We start from the raw sequence: 11,751 nt of genomic DNA on the forward strand, positions 1-11,751 counted from the left end.
TATATATATATATATATATATATATATATATATATATATATATATATATATATAAGCGGTGCGACCGGTGTCTTGTCTCCTAAGATACACGTACATACAGAGAAAACCAGATACTACAGGTATTGCATACGAAATTCAGACCTACGTACATGTACACATGTTCAACAATGTCGACATGGTGCGTGATAGTCTGTTTTCCCCATACAACTCGTATACTGTCTAGAAGTGCATTTCAAATAAGCAAGCACATTCATGAAGAGGTCGATGAGCTTACAGCTTCCCCGTTCATATGTGCATGTAGTAATTCAAGCACACCGCAGGTATAGGCCCATAATTCACTGCCTCCTTTCTAGTGGACTCATGCGCTCTATGCACTTATATTTATCTTGCCTCAAGAAACGTTTCAATGTACTCTCCCTCAGTAACTTCAGAAAACGTCTTATATTAAGTTAGGGAGGTAATCCCTCCATCCCATGATATAAGAGCATTTTTTGACATTACACGCTAGTACTCATGATTTCAGCAATTTCAAGGCAATTTAAATTAGCAAAGGAAAACCGTTTTCACATTAGAACCACGTATGAAGGCCCTGTGCCATCCCATGGAATCGCAATGTGTTCACCACCTAAAGCAGGACCGTGATGATAACATGACACAGTAGCCGATTCCGTAGGAAACCGGCGATGGGTGAGTATTTATGTGTTGCTTGACATGAATGTGTCTACACAACCACGGATATGGATTGTGTTTTGCAGACCTGCCTTCATAAACGTGTGTCTTTTGCCAACATGATGAGTCTGTTAAACACTTATTTTTTGAGTGTAACTTTGCTCGTGCAGTCTGGACCATAGTTTAACTAGATTCTAATATATATCCCCATGTAGTGCGTGTAACATGTTCGGTAATTGGTTGCGGATTATTGATAAATAATTTTCTACACATCAACTTGTTAGAGCGGCTGCATTATGTTGGGCATTGTAGCTTACCAGAAATGATGTGATTTTTAACAATAAATGTATTTCATCTTCTGTGCAGGTTATTCATGCGTGTACGCGATGGTTCCGTATTTGACCTATCGTACAGAGGCCGGGTGACAGAGACATTTTTATGCAGGCATCTACATGGCATAGATGTCGGTGTAATCTCTAGATAGGATTTGCCTCAACCTAGGCTGGACTGATTTATTTTGTAATAATTTTTTATAGGTTTATTGACCTTGTTGGTTGCGTGCATCGTGCTATGCAGAGGCCGGATATTCTTTCAATGTGGTAGTATCAATTGAATAAAATGTTCTTTTGTTGGAAAAAAACCGTATAATGAAAGGAAACGGATTCTAGTCGGGCAGCGACGGGGAAGCCCTGCTGGAGGTGGTCGGCTTCTACGCTACGGAGGGGACGAGTGGTGGGGCGCCGCCCGATCTCCCGACCTTATCTCTCGCCAACACAGCACAACCACGTCTTCTTCCCCGTTTCTTCAAGCTGATTTCTCATCCATCACTGGCACCGTGTCTCCAACGTGGATGTGGCTGCCGGCTGCCACTTTCTTTCTCAACCACGGCGATCCGCCACCATCTCCATTTGCACCAGCAGCGAGCCTTCTGCACCCCACGCGATCCATCGCCACCCCTGTTTCTCACTGTAGGGCGCGCCGGCCTCACTCCAACCTCCCCACTCCCCCGCTCTCCACCTTCGCCGGACCCCTCCTCGCTGACTTACCCCACATGGCGAGGCATGCCGTGATGCCGTCGCCCGAGCTCCGACGACAACATCCCTGTCCTCCTTGATCTCATGTTCTCAACCCCCAATGCGCAGGAAGGAAGTGGTCGGCTGTTTGGGTGTTGCCGTTCCTTGCCAAGTGCCCGGCACGCATCTAGTGTCCCACTCCAACCAAGCTCCACTCCACCTTAGTCAAGGCTTAGAATGCCCTTTGTCGACCGGGAGGAGTCATAGCAGCTTGCTCTGCAACTGCACTGTCAAATCAGCAACCATTATCATGTGGTAGCTTGGTGTTGGTACCAATATCAACCGGATGAACAACAACGAGGTACTTACTATCCCATGCATTAACTGCGTTGATCATTGCATTATGGCTGCTCCTCTAGGAAGATTGTGTGGCCCAACTTTTGGACTACCACCTCTTTTCCCGTTTAGAAGGCTCAGCGTGTAATCCCTAGGTCCACAAATTAACAAACTCAACATGATTTTTATATCACAAAAAATATATCATTAAAAAATTGACTGTTCTAAATCGAATGTGAGATTTTTTTAGCATGGAAATTAAATGCCCGAGATGGCAAATTTTGTTATTGCCATAAAACCCGTTCGTTTTACCATGCTTAAAAATTTGACATCAGATTTTTAGCATTTCCGTTTTTATAATACTCCCTCCGTCTGGAAATACTTGTCATCAAAATGGATAAAAGGAGATGCATCTAGACGTATTTTAGTTCTAGATACATCTCTTTTATCCATTTTGATGACAAGTATTTTCGGACGGAGGGAGTATGTATTACATTGGTAATATAGACCACTTAGATATAAGTGTGAGACCTATAAACGGGAATGCGGGGAGTAGTTTTTAGTTAGGCTAGCTTTGCAATTCATTGGTTTGCTTCATTGGCAGAGTGAATCGAAAGAAGCTAAGGTTGCTTTTGTTTGGTTGTCATGCCAATTGGTGGTTGCCATGTTGGTTGATAGTTGCATGTGCAAATGAGGCTTCCCCCAAGTGAGTGACATTGGTAAAGTACTAATTTGGTTCAGTGATTTTAGTGCTGTTCATAATATGTGTTACATGATTTGATATGTGATATATATGATACTTACAGACAAATATGCCAGTTAGTAGTCTAGGCTTCGTTTCCTAGATGGCTACATTCTTTTTTTTTTTGAAAAGCAGATGGCTACATTCTTGTGTATTATTATTTGTTCGTTGGTCGGAACAACGGTGGTTCTTTTCAATAATAACCAGTTATCTGATTCTTTAAGTGGTAGGATAATTAAGTTCCAAACATGATAAGCAGTTACCAAAATCTTAGTTGTTTAGTTACCTGAGTGTTCAACAAACAGCTACCAGTGGTCCACCACCATCTTGGTAATGACATTGCCACAATGTCTAGCGAACATACACCAATATAGTGCCCATGTCACCACATGTATGACTAATGTAGTTATATGCAGCTGTTCAGGAAGCATTTACCACCACAATTCAATATGTTTATGTTAATAACTAGCATTAACTTAAAATTTACATACACCAATTTATTTTGGACCATGAGTTCAATCTGCATGCAAACTAGTTGAGCACTTACTATAAATGAAGAAATGTCAACACCCAAATAAAATAAATTCTTCGATTTGATGAAGATCACACCTAAATGTCGTTTTCATTGATATACCTGCTGCAGGTTTGTTGCATTGGAAATCCAATTAACAATGGGGAGCTTGTTGCAACTATTGAATGAATGGGAGATCCAACTGCTTGTGCTTCTCAGCTTCATGCTACAAATATTCCTCTTTTTTACTGGTAGCCTTCGACAACGCGGCGCTAAGTTTCTTAGTGGCATCATTTGGATAGCTTATTTAGTGGCAGACATGGTAGCAGTTTACACCCTTGGTTTACTCTCAAAACAAGCGGAAAACACCACCCAGCTGACAGCAAACCACCCACTAGCTTTCTTTTGGGCACCCTTCCTGCTGCTTCATCTTGGTGGACAGGACACCATCACTGCTTTTTCCTTGGAGGACAACAGTTTGTGGTTGAGGCATTTGTTAAATTTGATAGTCCAAGTGGTCCTAGCCTTGTATGTCTTCTGGAAGTCTACTGCTTGGCGAAATGTGCAGATTCTTGTTCCGGGCATCTTTATGTTTGTTGCTGGCATCATTAAGTACGGGGAGAGAACGATGGCTCTCATGTACGGTAACCTACAAAACATCAGTGGCTACAATAGTAATGAAGAAGAAAATAGGTTGACTCATCCAGAATTGGAGGAGGATGCTAGGTACTCTAGCATTATTAGTTTTTCCTTGGATTCAACTCCGATAGTTCGACACTTATTTGCTGGATTTACACTCTTCCAGATACCAGAAGGCTTCCATGCAACAACTTGGACAAGCTATGCTCGATCACATCAAGTCCAACAGGCCAAGTTGGCCAAGTTGGTTGATGTTGAGCTAGGAATCATGTATTGTGATGTCTATACAAAGGCTGCAGTGCTTCGGACAAGGAGCGGCATCGTACTTCGGTGCACCTCTCAAGTATCAGCTTTCCTTGCCCTTGTGCTCTTCTTCACAGTTGGCAACAAACAGAGGTACAATAGAGTCGACATTGCAATCACATACATGTTATTTATGGGATACTTTTTTCTGGAAGTTTGTGCAATGTTTATGATGGTCATTGTATCACCTTGGACGTGGGCTTGGCTTATGGCTAAGAAGTGGGTTCGGCTCACTCGCATGTCCTGGACGCTTTTCTCCAGTAATACTATTGGGTGGCCAGAGGAGAAGATGTTGTGGTCAAACAACATGGGGCAGTACAATTTTCTGATCTATGTGGGCTGCGAGGAAAAGCCAAGTACTCCGTCCATGTCGGAACGAGTGATGAGCAGGATCAGGAAGATGACAAAAGCAGTTGGTGCTGGAGAGGACAAGTTGTTTTGGTTAAGCAAGACATTAGATACGAAGTACGAGGAGGTGGATGCGGATATCACAGATAGCTTTCTGAGGGAGATTGAAGTCATTCTCCAATCCCCTTTCGGAGGAGGACCGAGTAGGCTGTGGCAACATCTCAGTGTGAATAACATGGCAAGGGAATTTTCTAGAGATTTTACTGCAGTCATAATCAATTTGCATATATCAACAATAATACACCTCAGTGAAGTTTCAAGTGTGGATGTGGAAATAGTTGCCTTGGTTGGTGTCTGCCGGAAACTATCCAATTATATGATGTACCTCCTTGCTACACACCCTGTTATGTTGCAGGTCACTGCAACCAGTGCCAAATCAGTACTACAAGGTTTTCGTAAGAAGTTTATGATGATGATGACTGGCAGCATCAGCAAGCCCGTGGTTCTACAAAATCTCAAAGAGTTGATATCGAAGGAGGATTCCAAGTTGTCTTTGCCCGAACCATGCAAAGAAACACTGGAGGAGATGAGAGATATGTGGGTGAGGATCATCATGTATGCCGCTGGCAGGTCGCGGCCAGAGACGCATGCCAAACAGCTGGCCAGAGGACGGGAATTCCTTACCTTCATCTGGCTGCTCATGGCACACAAAAATCTTGGGTCTTCCACGTCCTTTCCAATCGAACTTATTAGCCCACCTCCTAATTTTGGGCCTTACAGTGATGTACGAAGTTACGCCTTTGATTTTCGCCAAAATTGACAGCATATAGATGCCATCATCTGAGGTAAACAAACATATAACTACATATAAAAACCCTTTCTCATATATTTATCAACTTATAGTATTATGTTGCATATTATCCAATTAATTTTGCTTTTATCATCAACCACATATATCTGCTTGTCTAATGTTATTTATTTTATCTACTGTTTCTTTCCTTAGATCGGTTCCTCATGGCACATAGTGAGAGCTCGGGGGCGACCTGTGCCGCATGACCCAACTTCATTTATTATCTTATGTTCACACTTCCCTGCAATCTTGCTGCTACTAAGCTTGATGATTTTGGATGATATTCAATCATGCCTTAGTTAATCATGGCTACATAGTTGTTAATACGGCTACTTACTCAAAGTACTTGTTGGATAATTAGGCCATTCATGGTTAATTCCATAATGTAAATCATGATTAAAGCAAATTATTAGCATGTGTATCTCCGGCATGATAGATTATTTAAACACCATGAACAACAACATCACACATGCATCAATCATAACTAAAAATAGGTCGGGTCATGTGGTACCTAGTGATAGTTTGCAAATGAGGTAGTCATAGTTGTTGTAGAGGCGAAGCTGTTGTTGTAGAGGGATCACCTGACTTGGAGCTCAAGACTTACTCATTAAAGAAGACATAAAGAGAAATGCTTGATTGACAATATGTCTTACAATAATTGCCGGATGCGAAACGATTATAAGTATCATTAACATGGAGATGGATTGTTGTCTCATTCGCTCACTCGATATTGGTTGACAGATCGAACAGTTGGCTAGTTGACTGGTCAACTTTTGAAAAGAAATCCCCCAAAAAAATCAAAAAATTGAGAATTCAAAACATCTTCATGAAAATTGAAAGAAAGTCCACAAACTTAAAAAATGTAATTTGAAAAAAGGTCATCTATTTTGAAATATGATAATCAAATTTGAAAGAGTTCATTGATTTAAAAAATATTAAACTTGAAAAGAGTTGATCAAATTTGAAAAAAAAAGTTCACGAAATTTTAAAGTTCATCCGTATTGAAAACATTTCGTCCATTTTGAAAAAAAAATCATTCAATTTGAAAAAAATCATCGGATTTGGCAAAAAGTTCATCGATTTTGACAAAAAGATAATTTATTTTGAAAAGAAGTTCATCAATTTTTGGACAAAGTTCACCTATTTTTATAAAACATCATTGAATTTGAAAAGCCTTCATCGAATTTGAAATAAAATTCACCGGTTTTGAAAAGAAGTTCATCAATTTTGAAAAAGTTCATCGAATTAGAATAAAAGTTCATTGAATTAAAAAAGTTCATTGAATTTGGAAAAAGTTCATCGAATTTGAATAAAAGTTCGCACATTTAAGAAAATAAAAATGGAAAAGTAAAAAAGAATAAAAGAAGGGAAAGAAGTTTAAAGGTACAAGTGGTTCGTTATCTTATGGTTAGTGTGCTGCTTTCTCAATCGAGAGATCCCGAGTTCGAACCCTTGCTTGCGCACACCTTTTGTGGATGTAGTTTAAAAACAAGAAAAAGGGAAATGGGCTGGCCCAGCTTGCCATGGGGTATGCGCCGGTGTGCGCAAAGTGAAGAAACGGACGCAGCGAGCGCCGTTTAGGATTAGCCCTCTAGTCTATGGCCTACCATATCTTCCAAAATAAAAAGTAGGAGGGCCGGCCCAGCGCGGCACGGGAGTATGCACCCATTTGTGCAAAGTGAAGAAACGGGCGCCGTTTGATATGCTGCCGTTTTTCATTTTATTTTCTTACGGTTTTCCTTGTTTTTATCCTTTTCCCTTTTTTTCTTTTTCTTTGCTGGTTTCCTTTCTATTTTCTCATTTTTCTTCTTTAACTTTTCATATTTTTTGCGAATTTAGTTTTCAAATCTACGAACATTTTTTCATTGGATTTAAAAAACATTCATCAATTCAATTTTTGTTCATCAGGTTTAGAAAATGTTCATCAAATTCAAAATTTATTTATCAAATTAAAAATCTATTCTTCAGATTCAAAACTTGTTCATCATCTAGAAAAATATTCATAGAACTAGAAACTTGTTCATCCATTTTTTCAAAAAATGTTTTTGAATACAAATTTTGTTTAGAAGGTTCAAAATATTTTCATCGCATTCAAAATTTCTTCAACAAGTTTAATATATGTTCATGGAATTATAAATTTTATTGACCAAATAAAAGAAAACGTTAGTCATTATTGAAAAAATACGCAGACAATGTTTTTCATCAGAATAAGAAAATGTTCATTGAAGTCAAAAAAGTGTTCATTTTTTGAAATTGTGGACATTTTTTGAGTTCAAGGACTTTTTTGAATTTAGTGAACATTTTTTGAATCACTTAATGTTCTTTGAAAATCAGAACTTTTCTTGAAATGTAAAAAAATCAGGGGGCACCTCGCGCACCACATTGGCCGGCACAGAAGGGCACGCAGGGGATCGGGGGGTATGCGTGTGATACGTCTCCAACGCATCTATAATTTTTTATTGTTCCATGCCGTTATATTATCAACCTTGGATATTTTATATTCATTTACTAGCAACTTCATAACATTTTTCGGGACTAACCTATTGACATATTGCCCAGTGTCAATTGTTTTTTTCTGCTTGTTTTTAACTTCGAGGAAAATCAATACCAAACGAAGTCCAAATGCAATGAAATTTTTTACAGATTTTTTCTGCATAGAAGACACCCAAGTGGCCCAAGAAGTGCACCAGAGGGGCCTTGTGGAGCCCACCAGGCACCAGGGTGGACCAGGGCCACCAGGTGCGCCTTGGTGGGTAGTGGAGCCCACAAGCACCCCCTCCATCGGACCGTGCCTCTATAAATACTCTAAAATCCCAAAAACACTAGGGGAGTCGACGAAACACAGTTCTAGCCACCGCAAGTTCCAGAGCCACGAGATCCAATTTAGAGGCCTTCTCCGGCATTCTGTCGGAGGGGTCAACGATCACGGACGGGTTCTTCATCATCACTCGTGCACCTCTGATGATGCGTGAGCAATTTATCACAATTTTGTCGGAGGTAGTAGAATGGCTTCTTCTCTATTTTTGATCTCCAATACAATATTCTCCTCGATGTTCTAGGAGATCTATTCGATATAATGACTTTTTTGCGGTGTGTTTGTTAGGATCCGATGAATTGTGAGTTTATGATCAGATCCATCCATGAATATTATTTGAGTCTTTGCTGAACTCTCTTATGCATGACTGTTATAGCCTCGTATTTCTTCTCCGAAACTTTGGTTTGGTTTGGCCAACTAGATTGATTTTTTGTGTAATGGGAAAATGTGTTTTGTGATGGGTTCAATCTTGTGGTGCTCAATCTCAGTGATAGAAGGAGACATGACACACATGTATTATTGCCATTAAGAATAAAAAGATGGAGTCTATTCCTACATGAATAGATCTTGTTTACATCATGTTATCGTTCTTATTGCATTACTCCGTTTTTCTATGAACTTAATACACTAGATGCACGCTGGATATGTGTGGAGTAATAGTAGTAGATACAGGCAATAGTTGATCTACTAATCTTGAACGTGATGCCTATATACATAATCATTGTCTTGGATATTGACATAATTATTTTTCTTTTCTGTCAATTGTCAAACAGTAATTTGTTTACCCACCGTATGCTATTTTCTCGAGAGAAGCCTCTAGTGAAATCTACGGCCCCGGGGCTATTTCCTATCATATTAAAATCCAAAAATACCTTGCTGTAAATTTTTTTTTATTTTTTATTTTGTGTATTTGCTAGATTTATTTATCAATCTCATATAATTTAATCCATCTCAATACCGAGGAGGGATTGATAACCCCTCTTACGCGTTGGGTTGCAATTATTTATTATTTGTGTGCAGGTGCTATTTACATAGTGTTATTTTGGTTCTCCTACTGGATTAATAACCTTGGTTTCATAACTGAGAAAAATACTTATCATTGCTGTGTTGCACCATCCTCTTCTCTTCGTGGAATTACCAACGCAGATATAAGCAATCAGCGCACGCCCGATTCCCGGTGTGCTTGTTGTGGAATAGGAAGTTCCCTCCCACGATATACCCTTTGGATGTACAAGCGAACATGAGAGCTTTTCTTTCCCCTCTTGCAAGGGATCAGGGAGAGCCTTCCTCCCCTTGTTCTTCACCGGCGAGCCCGTGGATTCACCTCCACTCCGCCCGCTGCTCCGGCGGCTGGTGACGGGGAGGGGATTTTTGGTGCCTTGGATTCGGTTAGTAGATAGGTAGGGTTTTAGTCCTTACAGGGGCAACGTTTGGACAGATGGTCGCGCTGTTTTTTGATTCTGTCTTGCAGGCACTGTTCCTCCTCAAGTTCGTCCATTGGGATGGATTAGACGGAGCACTGGTGTGTTGCGAGCTCCTCAGGGCGGCGAGGTTAGGGTTTCTCGTTGTGCATACGCAACGATGATATTTGTTGTTAGATTCTTCAGATCGATTCAAGGATTTCAATGGTGATGAATGTGGCTCACGGCATTGGTTCTTAGGGATGGCAGTGGTCGTTCGAGGGACCATGGACCTCGATGTAATTTTTATTATGTTTGAGGTGTTTTTTAGTTCCGGTGAATCTTTATAATGGTTCTGATCCTTTTCATAAAAAAAAGTAACCCTAGGATGTGCTTTTGGTAAAGCCTGGTCACGGTTGTTTCGAAATCACTAACTGATGAGTACTCCTTGCAAAGATCATTCCCACACCACAAATTTTGGCAAGTGGCGCACTGTATTTGTGCCACTTGTGGCAACTAACGAGTTTTCCTTTTTTCGTAGATCCGTTGATTCAAAACGTTTTATCTCTTAAAGCGTGCGTCCAAATCTCCAACTGTTTTCACCATTGAATTCTCCGCGTCGAGTTCTTCTGAACTAGATCCCGGTTGATAGGTTTTTACTAAAAAAATCACGAAAAAAACCGGTTGAAAAAAAACCGGACAAAAAAACTATTAGGAGCACAAATTTTTCCATTTCCGAAAGAGGCACGGTCGTGCCTCTTGCGAAATCACAACCATGCCTCTTGTGGAAGCAAAATCGTGCCTCTCGCAAAAGGAAAAAAGAATAGAAAACACGTTTTTTGTTTCCGAGAGGCATGGCCATGCCTCTTGCGAAAGCACACCCGTGCCTCTCGCGGATGCAAAACCGTGCTTCTCACGGAAGGAAGAAAATGAAAACGCGTTTTCCCGTTTTCGAGAGGCACGGTCTTGCCTTCGTGACAGCACAACCGTGCCTCTCGCGGAAGAAAAAAACAGGAAACGTTTATTTTTGTTTCTGAGAGGCACGGTCGTGCCTCTCGCGAAAGCAAAACTGTGCCTCTCACGAAAGCAAAACCGTGACTCTCGCGGAAGCAAAATTGTGCCTCTCGCGAAAAAAAAACAGAAAACACGTTTTTTCGTGGATTTTTGTTTAATGTATTTTTGTCCAAAAGGTAAGGAAGACTGGTGAAAAACCAAAAAAGTCAAAAAAGACAAAAAAACAGTTTAAAAAGCCAAAAATGTGTATGAAAAAAATAAAAAAATCAGGAGGGAGTGCCCAGAGCGCGATACGTGGCGGCTGAGAGCGTGCCAAGTGGCGTTGACCGTTGTGAGGTTCCCGAAGGAGTGCTCGTTAACTAATTGCACTCTGGTTGTTTACTTCTACTATCGGCAACTACTGTGCTCCTGGGCCGTTAAAAGGGTCATATTGAATTGATCATGCTGAATAATGTCATAACTATGCATTTTCTATCAATTGCCTAACAGTATTTTGTTTACCTACCATGTCATTATGCTTACGAGAGAGATGTCTCTAGTCATGCTATGCCCCTGTGTCCAAAATTCACTTCATATTTACTAAAACCCTAAAAATACCTTGCAACAATTTTATTATATTTTATTTTATTTGCAATTTATCTATCTATCACCAAATTATTTAATGCTTATAGTTAACGAGAACGAGGTAATTGACAACCCCCTTGCATTCGTTGGGTACGGGTATTTGCTTTATGTGTGTGCAGGTATCACTACTGGGAAAAGCCCTATAGGTGAACTATAAATAGTGGTGGGTAGGACAGGTCTCCCGCCATTGCTACTTTTCCAACCTATGACAGTAAGCACCTGCCACAGCTAGGCTTTTCGAAATATGCCCGCTGGATGGAAACTATAGTGGCGGGCACCTAGTTAGTGCCCGCCACTGGCTTATGGGTAAGCAGTCACAACTATATTTTGGCAAGCACCCCAAATAATCTAAATTTGAAAAAGTTTGATGTGGTAGGTGTCTGTCCTCCCCTTCTGCACCCGCCCAACAGTCGTCGACAACCCTTTCATTACCATCGCTTCCGTTCTCTCCGCCAGTTCCTCTCGTCTCGTCTCCCGCACCGTCTTG

General features: G+C 40.6%; 1 protein-coding gene across 4 annotated transcripts; it reads left to right on the forward strand.

Moving 5' to 3' along the window:
* Positions 1 to 1,483: 1,483 nt before the first annotated feature.
* LOC119343420 lies at positions 1,484 to 5,832 on the forward strand. 4 transcript variants are annotated; one of them, XM_037614372.1, is made up of 4 exons: positions 1,484 to 2,043; positions 2,623 to 2,737; positions 3,404 to 5,406; positions 5,565 to 5,832. In XM_037614372.1, the coding sequence occupies exon 3, from the start codon at positions 3,432 to 3,434 to the stop codon at positions 5,379 to 5,381; it is 1,950 nt and encodes a 649-aa protein (XP_037470269.1). In that variant the 5' UTR covers positions 1,484 to 2,043; positions 2,623 to 2,737; positions 3,404 to 3,431; the 3' UTR covers positions 5,382 to 5,406; positions 5,565 to 5,832. The 4 variants fall into 4 exon arrangements, with proteins under 4 accessions (XP_037470269.1, XP_037470268.1, XP_037470271.1 ...); XM_037614371.1 differs by having other exon boundaries at positions 2,623 to 2,724; XM_037614374.1 differs by having other exon boundaries at positions 2,697 to 2,724.
* Positions 5,833 to 11,751: the final 5,919 nt, after the last annotated feature.

This window comes from Triticum dicoccoides, unplaced genomic scaffold, assembly GCF_002162155.2.
Source record: "Triticum dicoccoides isolate Atlit2015 ecotype Zavitan unplaced genomic scaffold, WEW_v2.0 scaffold126644, whole genome shotgun sequence".
Lineage (NCBI taxonomy): Eukaryota > Viridiplantae > Streptophyta > Magnoliopsida > Poales > Poaceae > Triticum > Triticum dicoccoides.